At 45.7% G+C, this 20078-nt stretch overlaps 4 protein-coding genes across 6 annotated transcripts; all 4 read left to right on the top strand.

Moving 5' to 3' along the window:
- The first annotated feature begins 2882 nt into the window (after positions 1-2882).
- On the top strand, positions 2883-3944 carry LOC128307067 (uncharacterized). The gene is made up of 2 exons (XM_053044783.1): positions 2883-3207; positions 3282-3944. The coding sequence occupies exons 1-2, from the start codon at positions 2995-2997 to the stop codon at positions 3657-3659; spliced, it is 591 nt and encodes a 196-aa protein (XP_052900743.1). The 5' UTR covers positions 2883-2994; the 3' UTR covers positions 3660-3944.
- Positions 3945-5486: 1542 nt separating this feature from the next.
- LOC128307075 (uncharacterized) lies at positions 5487-8420 on the top strand. Of its 3 annotated transcripts, none has more exons than XM_053044792.1 (4): positions 5487-5640; positions 7464-7653; positions 7834-8142; positions 8226-8420. In XM_053044792.1, exons 2-4 carry the CDS (start codon positions 7537-7539, stop codon positions 8298-8300), a joined length of 501 nt encoding a protein of 166 aa, XP_052900752.1. In that variant the 5' UTR covers positions 5487-5640; positions 7464-7536; the 3' UTR covers positions 8301-8420. The 3 variants fall into 3 exon arrangements, with proteins under 3 accessions (XP_052900752.1, XP_052900754.1, XP_052900755.1); XM_053044794.1 differs by having other exon boundaries at positions 5487-5696; XM_053044795.1 differs by lacking the exon at positions 5487-5640 and adding an exon at positions 5646-5687.
- Positions 8421-10805: 2385 nt separating this feature from the next.
- LOC128307290 (protein singles bar) lies at positions 10806-11700 on the top strand. Its single transcript, XM_053045052.1, has 3 exons — positions 10806-11162; positions 11237-11389; positions 11623-11700. The coding sequence occupies exons 1-3, from the start codon at positions 10806-10808 to the stop codon at positions 11698-11700; spliced, it is 588 nt and encodes a 195-aa protein (XP_052901012.1).
- A 1602-nt stretch (positions 11701-13302) lies between these two features.
- LOC128307417 (uncharacterized) lies at positions 13303-19892 on the top strand. The gene is made up of 3 exons (XM_053045244.1): positions 13303-13415; positions 19474-19600; positions 19684-19892. Exons 1-3 carry the CDS (start codon positions 13310-13312, stop codon positions 19841-19843), a joined length of 393 nt encoding a protein of 130 aa, XP_052901204.1. The 5' UTR covers positions 13303-13309; the 3' UTR covers positions 19844-19892.
- The last annotated feature ends 186 nt before the right edge of the window (positions 19893-20078 follow it).

Genomic DNA, 20078 nt, shown 5'->3' with positions numbered 1-20078 from the left:
AATATGTGCCACTAGAGTTGACAAAATGCTGACAAATTTCCAATGACCAATGACCAAATAAACTGGGCAACTGTGAAAACCACTACCAAGCCATCTTAAGTTTGTCGTTCTTGATCCTTCGAACAATAAACATGTATAAGATAGTTCTCGGAAGTCGTGTCCGCTTTAATCCCTTGATTTAATTAAAATCTAACTCTTCCCGGGGTAGTAATAACAAAAGACCTGTACATGCCGGAGTCAACTCCGGCACAATTCCTGGAATTTCCCATTGTTGGATAGTCCGGACTTTAAGGTCTTTGTAAACACAGTCTATATGTATATCCATATTCCACCAAATTTGTGAAAATCATCCGCTTAGACATAAACCCGCGATACTAATATAATGATTAGATGAATTCAGTACCTTGCTTTGCAGCTTTATTTCCAGTAGATTGGCTCACAAGTACATTAAAGTTAATCCATGCTAACTCGTACCTAGTTTAAGGTCATCCTTCTTTTATAATAGGGTAACCCACGCCGGTATTCCAGATTGTGGAAAGTAGAATACGAAATTCCAGACCAGATAGGGTGCAATATAGTTAACCTCCTTAAAACTGCTGATAAACACTTCGGTTAGTAATAATTTTTTGAAAAAGTAATCCGCCATCTTATCCAAACTCGAATTCTTATCGTCATTCCCTCTGTTATTCAGGTTATCAGCTGATAAAAGCTCATATCCACTTCCAGCAGAATGAATGGCTACTAGCGTATTGCCATTTTGCCATCTTTCTTTATTGTCATGCTGCTAACCTAAGCTCAAAATCGTTAAGTTGAGATATTACAACACCGCTACTGGACTTTAGCTGTCGATCCACACGAATTGGACGTTGGAACCCATCCTCAACAAATGCGATTCCACAGCGGCAGAACGAACCCAACAATGTGAAGATAAAAACAAACTTTTTCAATAAAAACGTACAAACCGTACCACCGAAAGCGGGAAGACATTCCGCCACGGTTAATGAGCATTGGAATGAGATGCATCCGAACAAACTCACCCCGGAACCCAACCCCAAAAAACTTTCACGGCCACATGAGCTTGCCTCACCCTTGCCGCAGGAAACGGTCGATCGCAAACGCAGTTGGAATGGGGCTGCAGCGTTTCAAGTGCACTTTTATTTTGTTGTCACTATGGTGCGCCGGATGCGGGCCATGGTTGGTGACCGTTGTGGTGCGGGAGAGGGTGAATATTACACAAATGACCCGCGATAAACACGGAGCATCATCGCATCGCACAAAGCAGTCGCTCATGACGATGATGATGGTGAGGGTGGTGCGTCGTCAACAAATGATCACGCTTTCATCGATGTTCGCTCCGGAGTACGCAAACCTGCACCATTTGTTTATCGATTTCCAAGCCCTCACATCGAAGTTCTATTTGTGTCGTTCGTGGTGCTCCTTTCTGTCCTGTAGTAATGCGCATTGAGAAACGGTTAAGAGTGCAACTACTGCAATATTGCACTCGACCACTCCGCTCACGTACGAAGAATGCGAAGGATGCAAATGTATCAGTGCAAAAGGAAAAACAACAATAAACCAACGAAGTAATCAAACCAAATGAGTTTGAACATACGCTCGAACAGGACCATCCGATGGAAGGTGTTGCATCGTGCTGAGCTGGAGGATTTGATGTTCATGCATTGTTAATTCGTCACCACGTCAATAATAAACGATATCGAACGAATTCACATGTGCATACCGAATACCCATATCAGAATTCCTGCTTCGTTCGTCCAAAATGGCGGTTAGGGTAGTATTAAAGTTGGGTTTGATTAAAGGTGTACCGACGGTCAACACGTCGAACTGCACCGGTGATATCTCAATCGTGTCATTAATGTTATCTTTAATATAATTACTTCCTAGCGAGGGAACGATTTGGCACCGAACGAAAACACGAACAAAAATTCCCCCAGTATTTTAACAGTGATGTTCACAAATCATACACATGCCGTTGAGGTTTTCTACATAATTACTATTTTTTTCGCGAATTTTCTACGTAGTGGAGGTCTACATACACGACAGGACCGGTTCAAAATCCCATCCGGTCCCATTCCCCGTGCCCAAGACTGATTATCCACCTACTGGTACATAAAGTCATAGAAAGCCAGAAATGGCAGGACTTTGAACTCTTCAATTTGTTGTGTTGTTAAATAAGTATTATCATTATTATTGTTAACAGATCTTACGCCGATCTCTCTTAGCCTCGTTGGAGAGGAAGATGTTAAGCAGGATGTTTACCCCGTGTATGTGTGAAAGGGCAATCGCTACAATTTTATGCCCTGCGAGTTAGACGCCGATGGGCTGGTCATGTCATTAGCACAACACCGTACTATCCAACCCATTAAGATTTTTTAAGCTGTCCAGATGAATGAAGTTGCAAAATGGCTAACCTATTCCAGAAAACCCTTTACATTGGATTGATAGACGATGGCGTACGAGCTTGAGCACTTCTAGCAGAAACAATGTTATAGTGTTCCTCTTACTACTTCGTAATAATTTAATATCTTTTTCAGTACTGGAACTTTCAATTTATAAAAAAATAAGATATTTTGATGTAATAAAAAATATTCGATAACTTGTAGCAAAATGTCAAAAATTCACTGCCGTATTAGGCGTACAAAATGCATTATTTTAGGCATATTATACCGAAAACATATGTTACAGTCATTTCTGTTCAAAATCACTTTAACTATCTGTAATAACATTTTATATTAAATCGCTCTGTACGGAAGCGCGCATATTTCTTGTCACGCACTGTAACATTAGTGCCGAACGGGAAGAAACGACCGTACGAAGCCAAACATTCGGCAACTGCCTACATTGCATTACATCCTACACGCGAGTCAAGTGTTGCGTTCAGTTGCGTTGTTTCCCGGAACATTAGTAGTGGTTCGGCCGCGTTTACAGCTAGCGCACTAAAACACACCACACACGGGTTAACCTTTCTATTGCAGGATGACGGGAATCTTTGAACATCTTACACCCGGGTTGGAAACGGGTCCACCGGAAAAACCGCCACCATACACCCATGCGATAGACGTACCCGTACTCGGTTCGGCGGAGCCAACCGGCACCCCAGATCGTACCAACTGTCTACGTGCGGCCTATACGGATCTACGCAATATGAACCGTGGTGCCATACGGAACCGCTTGCGGCTAGTGCAGCTGGTAAGAAGAGTTTCATATCCGGGAAGGGAATTAAACCGTTCACTTACTGATGCTGATTTTGTCGATCGGTACAGCTACTGACGATCGGTGCGTTGAGCTTCACCCGTCCGCAGTACAACGATGTGTTCCAGTGGACGACTCTGATTGTGCTTTGTCACTCGTTCGTGATTTCGTTCGTGCTGTTCTGGGACCGGCGATGCAGTGGAACGATTGTCCGGAGCCAGCTGCCCCTGCTTAACTGGCGCCGGCTGGAACTGCAATATACCGCTGGTGTAACGCTCGTGCTGTACGTGCTCTCATACACCCTCATATTTGCCGACAAGGGCTACCGTGGGACTGCAGCGTTCAACTGGATATCCACCGTGATGTCAATGTTGACCGCGCTGGTATACGGTGGCGAAACATGGTTACAGCTCCGTGACATCTACGATGGCCGCTCTAATCCACAATAGATCCGGTGGTACGCGATTATTAACTTTGTTTCTGGTGAAAAAAAAAACACAGAAACAAAACGTCAACAAAGAAGTGGGGTGCACAAACATTACACACCAACACACCGACGCCAGAATTTCGATGCGGTTACACCAGTTGTACCGAATGTGTTCTTCTAACTTTCACGCGAAGCTTTTATTAACATTACATCCTACCGCCATCTAGCGGTAAACTATATGTACTTTGCTGTTGCCGCACGCACACGCGTGCTAAATGCAATAAATTTTCTTATTCGTTGTTTGTGTATCAAACTTATTTTAGTTTTCTTTTTCTTTTGATATAGAAATTCTAAAACGTTGATCGAAGTTTGCTGTAACCTGGTTTTAGCATGTGATAAATAACTCATGTTATAAAAAACAAACCAGATGTCTTGCATGTGTTAATGGTATTCACCCCCATAAGCACCTTCATAAATTGCCGAACTACTGGTGCCAGCTTACCAACTACGATCGAAGTTAAATTTAACTTCCAGCAAACAGCGAGCGCCCGAATGTGGGTGAGATGTGGAATGCATTTGCATTTGCGTGTTACAAAATGCACCTACATGTGAAGCATCTACCGCACTGAAATATAGACCAACAAGTTGGAGCAAGCGTTCAATCGTATTTCAATCCAGAGGGTGCTTTTATTACTTCGACTGTAAACTTCCGGACAAACGTTAGTGGTGTCTTAACAGAATAGGGAGTGAAACAGTTTCGGTGAAGGAGGTAGACTAGACGGCGCGACAGCCTGTTGCCGGGAATCTCCCGAGGGTGTGAACAGAAGCAGAAGGGAGAAAGAACTGTACTGCTGTTAGTGAACGACTATTCTTGGCGAATTTATCGAACCTTCCGCCCCGTACTCACACACCAATCTCGAAGGCAGTCTAATGGGCAGGGACCGTGACGGTGGAACATTCAAGTCAAGCGTAACTGTGAGGACGCACCTTTACGGCACACCTTCGGTCAAACTGCCCAAACTGCCCTTGAGAATCTCATTCCACTCGGCGTGTTGGAAGAAAGCAAATTTGAATTAACCCCTCGTGTTTGTATCGCTGTTCTTTGCCCGGCTTCTAACGTATTACCGAATTCGATTGGAATGTACACAGCAGGTTCTTCGCCTCTTCGCCAACAGCAGATGCGTCATCGATTACCTGACATCATGAGTCTGAAACGCGCATGATATCACTCTCGAGTAGTTTTGTGCATCTTTCGCAAGTACGCGGGATGCAATCAGTTAATCAGCACTTCAACAAACCGTGGTGTGCGCGCGTTTAAACAGTTGCTTGATGAATTAAAATGACATCATCGCGAAACAAACAGCGTGTGCGTGACGATGAAGAAGAAAGTGGATCGAAAGATCCAAACAAAAAAAGGGAAAACTGTTGTTTGCCAAGGAACCTCCATTTAATTCCTATGGCCCCGGGTCATATCCCCCAAACAACGCGTTTTGTAAATACAACAAGTTGTTGCCACGGGGTTTCGTCTGTTCCTCCAATGTGCCATTTCCATCCAATACAAAGAAAACATATTGGTAAACAGTGGTCAACTCTCCTTTCCAGCCCTTATTATTTTCGTTTCTGCGACACACAGGGCGCACGTTCAGGTTCACTACGGTGTGGCGAGAAGACGCAAGTCTCGCAAGAGGAATGACCAATTTCACTCTCGTTTCAATGCGCCCGCCACACAAAACTCACACAAACACGCAACACCGCGAAGCAACGGTGGAACGGTCCGGCTGAATGCAGGCGACTTCATCCAGACAGTCGCAGCTCTGGCAGGTCTCTCAGTCGTCATTGTACACTTCGCCCGTGTGGAACGTTTTGGACACTGTTGTTTCGCGATAGTGCGTGTCTGCTGCCGGTGTTTTTTTATTACTTCAGTGCGTACGATCCAGTCGCGTCGTTTTGTACAGTGTGTGCCGCTGGTAGAACGTGTTCACATTGCCCATCCATCAACTCCGGTAGCGTATCAATCAAAAATACCAGCCCAGCTAGTTGCATTGAGCAAGTAGATCAGGTTGTACATTATTGTTCGATTATTGTGGAGAATGTAGAGTTTTTTGCCAGAAACAACCTGTTGAATGCACACCAACGTCATCGACCTATAGGGTATTGAGTTTAATTGAGTCTTTCAAAAGTTTGGAACATTTACCTTTAGAAGAACAAATATGGCAGTGATCGTTCTTTCAAACTCCCACTTCCAAAAAGGGTAGGGTCTCCCGTAGGGAAAATTTCTAGACCACCAACCAACCATCTCCCGACCCACGAATGAAGGTGAAAATAAAGTTCTTCCACACGCAAGCAACCACCACAACACGCTGCGACATACAGAACATTGTTCGTTCTTTGCCCTACTCTTGCATATTCGATGATGTCAGCGTTGGGTGTTGGAGTTTTATTTTTAAACTCCGCGTGTTGTTGCCGCGATCCGCACGAGGGTATGCATCAGTTGACGGGTTGACGGGTTTTTATACTCCTTCCCCCTTTTCTCTTAAAAGCGTCCCTGGTGGTCCAACAACAACTGGGGCGTTGTTCTTCTTTTCGAAGTGATTCATTTTAGAATCTTTCAGCTGATTTGATGTGCAAATGCCTGCCGGTGTCGAAGAAAGTATTGCATGCAAACAGATTGTGTCCACGGTGAGGCGACACGTGCAGCCATTGTTGAAGGGTTGAGAAGTAGCTACGAATCCTTGACACGGTTTTCCTAAAAAGGAGATCTGTTCGTGCGTTCACGCTATGTTTACTCCTCCATACTACGCCGTCGTTCCCTTGTGGGCAAGTTCCCACATGCGTGATACAGAGTACCAAAGATACCATCATCACCGCTTGCTCCTTTAGCGGGAAAGTTTTGAAGGACTACCACTTTGAAGAGACCTTTGTAAGGTCTTCAGCTCGATACGATCAACCTTCAGCGAGGCGGTTTGTTTCCGGTCATCTGACAGCATACCATGCGTCATCGATGTATCAGAAATTCCCTCCCAAGTTGTGTTCGGTACGTGTTCCTTCAGCCCTATCGCAATCTCTGCCAATCTTATCGTAGCGAATTGCAAACATTCTTCTGTCTACGCTGGAATCACAATTTCCAGTGCAACTGCAAGACGTTTACAGTTTCATCCGCAGCTGTCAGGCAAAAATATCACTACAACTTGTGATGGTGTTCTTGTGTTCGGGAGATGGATTTTGGGGTGTGTTTGTCTTGTTTGACCTAAATAGCTCACAACCCCTCATGACATCAAGCTGAAACGCATCACGAATCGGAAATGCGATGCCACATGCATATGGATTGTTGCTGAATTTCGTTTACTACTGCGACTCCCTACCAGCGTCCCCATGAAGCGAGATACCAGAGTGACACGGCTTGCCCATTTGGTTCTACACGCAAATACATTTTTTTACGCGCGCATCACATCGCCCACACGCGCATCCATTCATACCGCTACAAGCTGTCTGCTGAGTGCAGTCGCTTGTTTGTTGTGTTACTAGTCTTCTACACGCGGGAGACCTATATAGGAATTATGTCAGATTTATTTATTGCTTCCCCACCTACAACACAGTTTTATTGTTCCATCGAACCGCTGATATATTGCGGCAGAAAAGTTTCAGTATTCGAAAAGGGATTTTTTAATCAGACAGGCATTTAAACAAGATTAGTTATAAAAATTGACATTTATACAAGTTAGTTTAAAATTGCATTTATACTTTACTTGTTTCGACTGAGCTAAACACACAGAGCACAATATTAAAACAAATCAGTTTTGTTCTGCTTTGCTGAAAATGTTTACAGCTTCTACAAGCGCGAACAAGGTTAGCGAAGACATAAACCATCAACTGCAAAGGAATAAAGCGTTTGCCGCAAGATGTCGCACTCGGTTGTTATAACGCGTACAACTACCACCACCACCAGCACATCACATGTAGTACTCAACACGGGCTATCTTCGTACAACGCCCGGCCTGCTAAAGCTTGCCCAATTGGTATGTGTATCATCTCGTATTATCTTCCAAGCACCCTCTCTCTACCTGTGAGAGTAAAGGCTCGGGACGAGGTTTTATCGCACGGCGGGCGTGTTGTCCAACCACAGCTTTACCGTTTGCGCCGTTGTGGTCAACACGATCAGCACCCGTTAATTTGAACTCCGTTCGTACGCTTCGCAGATCATTGGCGCGGTGAATGTCGGTCTGGTTGCGTACTACATCCGGCGCTACCCGACCTCGGGTCTGCCAGCAAGTGCCGAGTTCTTCTTCCTGCTCATGACGGTCGCTTTCCTGATCGGGACGTTCTGTCTGCTTGCATCATGTCTCGTATCGCTCAGCACCGGCGGCATCATCTCGAAGACCATCTATGAGCTTGTCTATCACACGATCGCGTTCCTGCTGTACCTCATCGCCTCGATTATGCTGCTGGTTGACGTCACCAACGGGCGATATTATCACACGATCAAAGATGCGTATATGGCCGCCGCGGTAAGCACAATCACCTAGCAAACCCTGGTGACCACCGTGTCTCATTATGGATGATTTTATTTTTGTTTGCCCGCATTCTACAGATCCTTGGACTGATCGTGTCCGCACTCTACCTCTTCAGCGCACTGCTCGCTCAACGTTCCTACCGGGGCATCTAAGGATATGGATATCTCTCGCCCAGTCTTCCATCATCCAACGCGCAATTTCCATCGCATCCCACGCTCGCAACATGAATTAAAAAAATCAAAGAAGGGTGCAAAATTCCTCGCTGACATGTGTTCGATTGCGATCGACTTCCTTGTTTCGCGTGCGTTTCCTCTTCCCCATCCATCCACAATCCCCTCCACTCCCCCTCTCCTACATCGCAGTGTTTCTAACCAAGGTCGCATTTCGCGCCGAAGAAGGCGTTTTGTTGTTTAATTACTCGCTCTAATCTCAAAACAGCTTGCAGGCTTTTACGTCGGTGTTCGCAATGTTCGTGTATAATTGAATCGGTGTGTGCGTGCCTCAGTGTGTGTGTGTGTGTTCAACGGAAACTAAATTCACTTCATATTTATCGCACGCTGCTCAGCGCAATGTACTTAGGGTATGGGAAAAGTGCGCCCTTCGAAGCACAAAAGTATCGGGCGACACAGGTAACAGGAAACATTGTTATACTCTTGATGCTAGCAGCAGTATTACACATTTCATAGGAAAAACAGTTAGTGCCGACATTTTCACCTCATTATCATTAAATTTTTGCATAGAATTATAGCACACACTATGAGCAAAATTATGTTTTAAAAACACTTAGGGAACTTTTTCTCATACCCAATTGCAGCGGCCTTTAACTGTATGTTTCCAGTGTCTTGCTCTTACCTTACCACCTAGGAACTTTTGAATCCGTCAGATATACTATTATATCTATATTGTTTTGTACTCAAACTGTACTCGTTCGTTCTTCCAGTCCTGAATATTTGTGTTTGTGTTTTTTTTTATATATAATCAATAGGAGTTTTGTATGTGTATGTCAGGTCTGGCAGCAGATGAAATAAAGATGGTTTTTAATATTAAACACAAAGCGTGCTATTTCTGTCCGGTAAAACATGTTCCCCTTTTTTTTGCTTCTGTTTCATTCCACAAAATGCATTCCCACTTTGTATCACCTTGTAAATCATCTTCCTGTTTTCTTTCGGTTATTTTAAAAGCAAAAGATGATCCCGATGACACATCCGACCGTACTAGGGATGGGAATCGCAACGCTTTTTGGTGCGATGACTGCAAGTGAATAAGTGAACAAATTTTTTGGTAAATACTTGGACACAACTGACAAATTTTCTAGACGATCAAGGAGATGTAATATGATTAGATATTATATTTGATTAAGTTGAATTACACAATAATATGCAAAAAGGTGTCACATAATAAAAATATGAATATGAATATGATATATACATGAAAATATTTTGCAAACAGCTCATCACGGTCACGTTTAGACTAGTGTTGGATGAATCTGATTCAGAGCCATTAATCCCAATGACTCGTCGAACTGTGTGATTGAAGCTGAATCTCTTTTTTAAAGATTCGAGAATTCTCTAGGATTAATGAATCATCCAAGATTTGTGATTCCCTCAAACCCCATCATCCCCCTTCCTCTAAATTACCATCTACCATTGTGCTCTGAGGATTTATGAATCTTTTAAGAGTTGAATCCTGATTTCAATGATTATGTTTCAACTAGTGTTGGGTGAATCTGATTCAGTGTCTGAATGACTCGTCGAACTGCATGAATCAGGCTGAATCTCTATTTGAAAGTTTCATGAATTCTCTAGGATTAATGAATCATCCAAGATTTGTGATTCCCTCAAACCCCCCCCCCCATCCTCTCCTTCTTTCTAAATTTTAAAAATTAGGCCCAACTACTATTTTGCTCTGAGGATTCATGAATCTTTTAAGAGATTTGAATGACTCCCCACTAAAGATTCATTTGAATGATTCATTTCCGAATAGTCACTAAACACTAGTTTCAACTCACTCAACTCAATCTTGCTCACTATGTACATCTCTAGGCTAAGGAGTTTGTTGACTTATATTCCCTTGTCTGGTTAGGGTTTAGTAGCGACCGGAAAGAGGCTAAAACAAAACAAAAAAAACTTTGATATAAATAAACACCACCAGTGCACCCCGTACGCAAGCGGTAAACCCCTAGACGACGCAATAAAACCAACTTCCTTCCGTATCCCTTTGGGAATGGTTTTGTTTGTAGGAAAAACCAAGAGAAACGACGGTCAAAATCTCGGCGTGTAGTTTGTGTGTAAGAAGGACGGAGATGTCTCACATATGTTTAGCCATAGACAGATCGTAGACAACACATCTGTGTCTCAGCAGCGGCTCAAGTAGGGGTGACGAGCACGCACGAACAATCTGAGTGAGGTATGCGCCTGCGCCCAGCTTCTTCACCCCACCTCGACCGGATTCACTCCGTTGAGTTCTATTTTTGCTTATACGCTGCTACGCCGCATCAGCCGTAAGAAGCCCAACGCGTGGTCGGTATGAAGATATTGCGGGATACGTCGCAGGAGGTCCTGGTCGATGGGTTTTTTGGACCAGCCGACAAGACGTTTGGCCCCTAGCGTCAGTTGGTGCACGATCGACACCGTGGACGGTTCTGCTCTGGTACGGCCATGCCCTCGACAGTGATACGAATGCCGGCCCACATCGGTGCTGGAGGGCGCGGTGGTGGCCAGCTGCAGGAACAGCGAAACCGTGGCTTCCGTCTCGGGTGCTGCCGGGTGTGTACGTGCGTTAATCTCGAATTCTTCGTGTCGAAGAACGGTATCCTGAAGTGTTTTGAGCTGGTACTGGGCTGGTTCTGCCAAACGATGTTGATCCAGTTCGGTATGGACAGTGCGAAGGATATTGGGGAAGCGTTCTGGGGCTTCCTAACGACCTGCTCGGCATTTCTCCTTACCACCACCATACTGCTGCTGTGCTACACAATATCAACCCGCACCTTCCATTTGGTGCGACAATCCATCTTTGTGAGTATTAGCGAGTGAGCGAGGATGTGCCGGGCCCACCTTGCATTACAACCACCTTCAATCTCCTTCAACAGGAAGTGGTCTACAACGGGTTGGCGTGCGCAATGTATCTCAGTGCGTCCTCCTATCTCGGCGTTGCCGTGAACGTGTTTCTGTACCCAAAGTTCCTGGTGTTCAAAACTACCGGCGGCATCCACAGTGCCTATCCAGCGATGACGGCCGTATACGTGAGTTTTTTTTCCCATTTTCCATTTACCTCTAATTGCCACACTTCCGGGCGAAAAAAAAAACATTAATTGTGTGACTCAACTCCATTCCCACTCCATCCAATTTCCCGACCTCCCCACGGTTTCGGCACACAAATTTTTACAACATTCTAAAAATAATACCTCACGCCTCATTCCAAAACAAAACAAAAAATAAAATCCTCCTATTTCTTTAACATATCCCCCTTCCGAAGTATATGGGAGGTATCTTGGGACTAGTGTACGGTGTCGACACCTTTGTCGCGTACCGTCATCTGAAAGGATTTTCGTGATCCCTGCTCCAGCACTTGCGCACGGTGCTTGCGTTCTGATGCCGTGCTGTGCCGATTGCAGCCCAACAGGCGCAAAACGTATTTTCAGCTAGCGCTGCTTATTTCCACATTGCATTTAATATTGCGCACAAACGGGTGCTACTACATTAGACTGGAGGTTACTATTATACACTGCAAAACATTACAAATGCGTGACCTATCACTGTAGGCGTTAAAAAAAAAAAAGAAACCTAGTGCCATAAGATGATGTATTTTATTGAATAAACTTCTATAATCAAATTCCCGTCACACATCCGTGTTGCGTTGTTTGGTTGCAATGTTTTAGGCACTCCGAAGGTACCTTTTACTCCCTTCCACACCTTTTCCCTTCCCTTTCCTACTCTCGCTCTCAATTTCTCCTCCTCGCTGCCAGGACAAAACGCTGTGACGCACCGCTTTCGGGAGGAAACACGCAACGCGGTAAGCGGCCGGTATTCGCAACGTTGGAGAAGGACAGCAGCGTGCACGGGCATATTTCAGCCGGCACCGCACCGATCAACAACTCAGTCGTCAGACAGACTGCACCGGATGCTGATCGGTGCGCGCGATCGTACTCGGCGCGAAGTGGCACAAAACCACACTCCCTCGAACGTACATCGGAACACGGACAAAACAAAACAGCTTACTGCTTTGTTGGCTGGATGAAGTGGACTGTGGACAAGTGTTTAATTTTGGTTGCTCTTCCTGTTTTGCTGTGAAAAGGTGTGAAAAAGCTGTGGCGAATTTTAAAACGGGAGTAGGAAAATTCAAGCAGGTGTGATTTTTCCGAGTGTGATTTTTCCTTTCCTCCTCTTCAGTCGTCACACTCCTCTCGGTTTTTGTGTGTGTCTGTCTGTGAATCCCAGAAGGAGCTTCGCTCTTTTTCCTGCTGGAAAATATTCCCCCTCCAACCAACAGCAATCAAACGCTTAAAGTTCTTCGCGCCATCAACAAAACCTCAAGCGATGTTTTAACAAAATAAAACGGGCATCAACGAACATAACTCGCTGTGGCAAAGGAAAACGATCGGATCAACAAAAGGCAGAAACGACGCAAAATACGGCGACCGAGATACGTCGCTCCTGGTGGCCAGTGACATTTCTATAAATAACGAACTCATCCCCCAGATGCGACAGACATTCCACCCCTCGCGGCGTGATACCCCATAACAAAAACGTGCGCAGGTTAACGAAACGCAATCAGAGCGAACGGTTTGTTTTACCGTGCTACCAAAAACAACGACGGCAACGATTCTTGGTGCGAAGGATCACAGCGCCACCAAAAAACCCCCGCAGTACGACGCATCGCGCAAGCTTTGGATTTTCCCGCCCAAGAAAAACCTTGGCAAAGTTCACCTGAAGTCCGTTGATAAATCCCACCGTTTTGGGGAGGCCATCGTACCTTGGGGTTTTGTTGCTAGCCCCCACCCCCTCCCTCTCCGTCCCAAAACTCGCTCACCTTCAGCGGCATCGGGGTGGGTAAGAACTCCAATTCTCCGTCAGCATCGAAAGGCGGGTGGGTGTAGCACTGCGGTTGGTGACCCCCCACAAGGGAGTCCTCGGTATTCTACCCGGTAGTGTGGCCAGCGGTGATGGAGTTGAACCAGCTGAACGACCTGCCGGAGATGACCGAAGCGGACCTGAGCATGGTACAGGCGGTGGCCTACACCGCCAAGCTGATCGGGCGCGAGAGCGAAGGTAAGTGGCCGTGTAATGACAGAACGCACGAATTGTGCACAAAACCAGCGGTGAAAGCGGCCTTGCCGGTGGAGCGAGAGATTGGCTCGCAGTAGATCAAACGCAACCTCCAAGGTGACGCACAAGCCTCCGCGCACGTTGCGTCGAGGCGCCACGACGGTGCTGTTTTTACACCCAATTTTTCCACACAAAACAACCAACCACCCCGGAGACATTTGCATCGCAAAAAGGGGGTGTAAAGGGGGGCGAGGGTTGGCCACCCACCTGGTTTACATTCCACGGTTCGCGTTCTAGTCGTGTGGCGTGTCTCACGTTGCGACGGTGAAAGTGATGTGACCGTTTCGACACCGCAGATGGGGTGGTGGTGGGAGGGTTGGTGGGTGAAGTGGGGGAGAGAAGGGGGGGGGGGGGCAATTATTATCATTATCAAACGCAGCTCGCTCGCTAGAACGTGCAAATATGTTTGCCTCCAGGTGGGTGGTACCTGGGGGCGGTTGATTGGCATACCTTTTCCACCGGGCGCTGGTCGTCCGAGAACCGAGCGGAAAGGCCATCGGGAAGTCGAGCAAGCTGTCGGGCTTAAAGCGCATTGTTATGCCACCCCCCCTCCCCCCCCCCCTCCCCTCCAAAGAATGTCATTATCGTTCGACGCGACGCGTGTTCAAAGATGCCCTTTCCCTGGGCATTGTTTTGCTGTTTTTTTTTTTTGCATTTCGATATTTGCATCCAGCGGCACGGAATTGGTTTTGGGTAACAACAAAAAAGAAACCTACATTTGAACGACAAAACAATACAATCCACCAAGCGGTAATGTGCGCTAGGGGGGTGCATCTTATATCTGCTTCGAATAGCTCATCATTTACAAAAAAAATACATTCGCTTTATACTTCCATTCTGTCAACCGTGATTAATTGGTGTGTATGTGCTTTATATGGCTTTGGCATTTGAAGCTTTTACGCGTAATCGTTTGGGAATTACCGAGTTAATCTAGCCATCTCGCCATCTTGGCGGTTTAGGGGTTGGGGAAATGGTTGCGAAGGGTGCTATAAGGTACGCTAACTACCACTTTGCTGATAATTTTGCATACTTATTATCTTTGCAGTTTGTACTTCACATTTACACCTCGAAAAACCACAAACAGCACGAAGGGATTTTGTTGCCAAAAGCCCCTAGAAAAAACAAGAGTTTAATAAACAAACAGTGCAATTTCCCTTTTTCTATGGCATTGTCTGTTTTGCTACACATTTTATTTTTGTGTAGCCAGGACCAATTTCACCACCAATGTTTGTATCAGCGGAGTTGAGTGACGAGGCAAGCAGATGTAAATAAAAAAAACCGTCAACCCATTGTTCCGCTGGTAATCCAAATGGAACGCCACCATTTTGGCAGGGAAGAAGGGGTGAGTTTTTTTACCCCCAATGGCAGGGTGGTACATATAGAAAAGTACATAAAAAGAGGTGACCGCGTGAAAAGCGTTTCAGCCAGGTTTTGCAAATTTGTTGGTTTGTTTGATTGCTGAGCGGATCATTGTCTGAGGTGGTGTGGTGTGCGCACACTGGATTGAGATTACGAGCTGATAATGATGCTACTATGAGCCGTGGAGACAGAGAGCCACCGCAATTGCGCATACGCAACAGCGTTAATGTACATCAGAGATACCAATGCATGTAATGGCCGCATTTGACTGATTCCACTTGAAGTAGCGAGGTGAAAGACAGGTGTAGGAAGAGCGTTGGCTCCAAAACTTCAAGCTGATCGTAGCGTGAAGACACGAAACAGCTCATAATCATCGCGAAGTGTTCCAATTGATGGTTAAGTTATCTCGGCTATTGAGTATCTCTTGCCCAATAGTTACTTAATTCACAATATTACTGAAAACCTCATCAAGTTGTGCATCTGGGTAGTACATTAAAGACTACATCACAATAACACCTTGTAGTGACTGCATAGTGGTTATATCGCTTCAATCCCCTAGACTGGATATATGAAGATCTTCCATCTCTTCAAGTATCAAATGACTTGCAGCAGGTGAAAACAACAAAAAAATCTCAATGAGAAATCGCGTACTATTAGAGAGTTCTACAGAGAAAGAAAAATCAGAATAGTCATCAACACACACTCCAACTCCCCAGAACTTTCCTTGTAATTTGATTTTACGTTGCAGGAAAATTACATTTGGAAGTTACTGCAGATTGTATTTGAAATCATTACCATCTGTGGAACTCCACTCCTGAGATCTGAGATATCATTGGAATACGTCAACAACATACAAGACATCTCTAACAACGTGCTCAGTATAGCAGTCTTGGATGTTTGAAGTTGAGTTGACATCGAATAAGATGTTAGTCTGAACAATATTAGACCTATAAGACTTTCCCAAGTTTGTAGAATTATACCAATAACAGTAATGCTGCTAACGAAGGTATTCTAAGAGAATATCTACCTAACCAACATCTTCAAATGCAAGAAGTTCTCTTGTCATGGGGGTTTAACTAGAAAATTATACTTGGAGGATTTTTGTATTATCTGAGGAACCTCCAGACCGTATTTCTTACATTTGGAAGTAATTCTCAGTTACATGTTCTCTACAGACTACCTTGAAGTCATTACTAGCTATGGAACTCCACACCCCTATTAAAATGTTTAGAAATAGTTGGAGTTTCATTGAGGTATTAATGTATCTACATCAACAACATACAAGACAACTTCAACAACGTGCTCAGAATATCTGTCTTCGATGTTTGAAGTAGTCGGCAGCCAAAAAAGTGGATAACTTGAACAAGATTATCCAGTCCACGAATTATATCAAAGTAATCTAAATGACGATTTAGCTAGCCAATTTCTTCAAGACTCGCAATCAAATGCCTCTGTACACCCTCAAACAGTAACGCCCAAAGCAATCATACACCGATCGTGTACCGATGAAACTGTTAGCTTGTTTACAGTGCACTGATGGACGCGGTCGTAGACAAAGTTTTAATAGGCAGGTTTGCGATTCTCGTGCGATCATTCCATAGTGTACCGTGCCTCGCATACACCCATTACCCAACCAGCTCGCACGAGAGTCGGGAGGGGGGTGGGAGATCACAAAACTCAGCTCACCACAAAAAAAACTTCGCTTTTGGCGATATGGCAAGGTGATCACGTGTTGGAAGGCGTTGTTTGCCTGTGGTGATCGCGGGTTAGCGGCACGGTTATCATAACCCCAATCCCGATCGTTATCGAAACATCCAGAGACCGATAATCAACCGGAACGTACCGCGCGGGTTCCCAAAACGGACGACATCACGGTGCGAACGGGGGATGGGATTTTATCATCTGCCGGCCATCAGTTTTGCCGGGATGACGAATGAACAATGGCACATTTAGCGAGCACGCGGATCCGAAACATCATGACGTCTGGAGCGCATCCCGAGTCCCCCGCCTGGGGCACCATTTACGTAGGAATACACCGTGACTTATAAATCAACTAATCGAATCCGCATGCGTTCTCTACCGACGGTGGGAAGGGTTCCGGCCTGTAGCTGGAAAACAAGAGTCAGCATAACAGACTGAGATGCCGCTGTCAAACGAAATCACAAATCTCTCCCCCTCAATCCCTTTCCCAACGAGGGGCTTAAGCAGCTTGGTCTTGAACCACTTTCGACGGCGCTCGAGAAGCTTCCAACATTTAGGCATTCAACAGCAACTCGAGCGCCTGGATTGGACGCCGGTTTTTGGGAAGCAGATCAATTGGTGGGGTGCCTCTTCTGCTTAACACGATGATTGCCGGCTGTGGTGAAATCCAGCAAACAGCAGATTAACCGCACAGGAAGTCGAGATGCACTCGACGACTGTACTGACCCCGCTCCCCTAAATGTTACGCACCCCGAGAGCAATGCTTCAAAACGCACGGCGATGCCATTAACGTCTGCGATTGGCTGATAGGCGGCTTGCATCGTTAGCTTGCACTTAGCAGCTGAATCGGCACACTCGGCACCGGGAAGCAGTTGCACGGAGCCTGCCCTAATGAAGTTGTCAGGTGCGAATAGCGAAAACGCACACACATAAAGCGAGACAGTCTTGCGGCTTGGTAAAACCTTGAACCCGGCGGCGTGCGACGGCAGCACTTCCAAAACCGGGCAACCGGTTCAACCACAGTCATCTCAGTCTAGCTACTCGGCCAGCGCTCAAGGATGTTTTGCCTCCTTAGAATGATAAATTCGAGCAATCGTTTAAGCGGATCAAAACAAACCCCCCCTCTCCCCTTTTTCTCCTCCAGTTTGGGGGGGGGGGAGGTCTGTACTCAGCGGTCAGTGACTGGACCGGGACCGTTGCGCCCCCTTCCGGGGACAAAAGACAAATCGATACTAATGCCGCGCCGCCATTTTGTCATCGTCCATCGTCCGGCGTCCTTCAGATGAACGTCAAGCAAAACTGATTAGCTGCACGCGCGTGTGTCACTTCTGTGGTGTGTGTGTGTCAAAGTAATGAGTGCACATACTTAATGGTTTTGCCGACTGGCACTGCCTAAAGCACTGCCTACCAGGGCGTTGCCATTTTGCCCGTAAGTGCGCCTCCAATATCCGATCCAAGGATTACCATCAATCAATGCTGGGTTTCGGTCGGAAGTGGGGAGCGGCTGTTCCACGCACGGTTGGATTCATCATCGCTCTTCTCCGACCCGTAAAAGACCTTTCGGTGAGATTAACTTCCAGTCCGCCTATTACACCAACCGCAGACCGCAAAAATTCGTAAGGATTCCGGGTGCGAACAAAGCATCGCAAAATTTGCACACAAACCAAAAAAAAACAAGCCTCAAATGTCGTCCGGAACGGCATTACGATAGAGCACCTGTACGGCCCTGGGGTGTCCCTAAGTGGCGAATGGGGCTTCCTACCGGTGTGACAGTGTGTGACCGTTGCGACACGCACCGTAACCGTGCCGAAGAGCGACACCTACGGTGTGGGACACCACCACATCGCCGAAGGTCTTCGCGCTTAATGCATCTCGTGTGACAGTAGCACTCTGCACGCATGCATTCACGTGCGCCGTGCGGATCGTGTTCCGTTCCCAGCAGCAGCGTGCTCTGTTACATTGCGGGAGCTGTGTGGGCTAACGCGTCCAATCAGAACTGGCACGAGATCATGCGTTACGGTGGAAGAGCATGCTAACACGCGTTGTTTCAAACAGCTCAACAGGGTGAGTTCGATGAGTTGCTTTTTTTGCACCATGAGGACACCCCCTGTAATTAATTTCACGTCTAACAATTCTCACGAAAATAAAAAAAAATCAAAGAGATCTCTCAATGTTATTATTTTGATCGTAAATCAGAAAAATCATGTGTCTCCTGAAGATTATTCAAGCGTAGAGCTACTACTGCCAGGATCATGTTTGCTTATATGTGGGAAAACAATGCCATCACTCCATCTTTATTCTGTCCAAGTGGACGACCTAAAAGGACTTTATGGGCTAGATCGTCCGGTATTATTCTCATGACATGACCAGCCCACTGAAGCCCTTTAATGTCTAATTCCCATAACGAATATTGTGTGATTTGTGGGTCAAACCGCGATTAGAACCTGATAAAATGTATACGCCTAAATGTATGCAACCAGCTGCACAAACATCAATTCTGATAACAAGCGGCAATATCTACCGTAGTGGATAATACAAAGAATCAGATTTATGTATTTGTTGACATGTACTTAATATATAGCAATACTAAATAAAAAATGAATGTCAATAAGCATTTTGTTCTTTTTACGCATTAGATTACGGTGTTTTGCATACATTCACTACACATTGCATTGTTTAGTTCGGGTGGCATCATACAGGTGGCGCTAGTTGTAGGATTTTTGATGACACTAATGACATCTAGATGGCGCTAAAATACTTTTTAAATTTCTACCCACATTTTTGGCTTTATATTGTAAATTTGAGCAATAAACACCCTTTAAAAATAGACAAAACCTCAAAAATTTTACCACTGGGTGCTTTTAAGATCACCCATCAACATACATTATTATTTTGTGACAGCTATCTTACATTTACCTCTACCTTTTTGCTCAACCAACAGTACCGATGGTGTCGATGGATGGTGAAGCCCACCCGAACATGACTCTGGCCGCCGTTGGACTCGGTGTACTGGTGGCACTGATCATTCTCCTCACGCTGATCGCCTTCATAACACGCCGCGAGCGAAGGTAAGCACCGCTTACAAAACAATTATCCACACTAGTCGTCCGTTTAAACCGTTGCTCTTTCACTCCCCCCCACTCACAAACAGCTCGCAAACAAAAGACCCGCAGCTAGATAGTGCCGTAAACACATCCGCCACCGGAAGGACGAAACCGGTTGAGACGAACGCACAGAAACCACCGGCCGGACCGCGCTGCGTAACGTTTGCGAACGATATGGAGCTGGTGGACGTCGTGACGCGCATGTGAACATACGGCAGGACCCTCACAGCGAGTCCTTGTTGGTTTATAGTCAACACCCACACGAAACCGTGCTGTTTTATTGTATAAATCTCTAACAGATATGCGTAATTGTAAGTAAGGAAGGCTGGAATTGTGGTACCACAGCAACTGTGGCAGCAGGTTTTGGCGTTGCGGCAGAAGTCTAGTTGCGGCAGCCTCGTATTTAGGATTAACTTCTTGTTTAGTTGTACTAGCCCACCTA

The sequence above is a fragment of the Anopheles moucheti genome, chromosome X, assembly GCF_943734755.1.
Source record: "Anopheles moucheti chromosome X, idAnoMoucSN_F20_07, whole genome shotgun sequence".
Classification (NCBI taxonomy): Eukaryota; Metazoa; Arthropoda; class Insecta; order Diptera; family Culicidae; genus Anopheles; species Anopheles moucheti.
The sequence above is the reverse complement of the archived record's forward strand: the minus strand, read 5'-3'. Positions and strand labels throughout refer to the sequence as shown.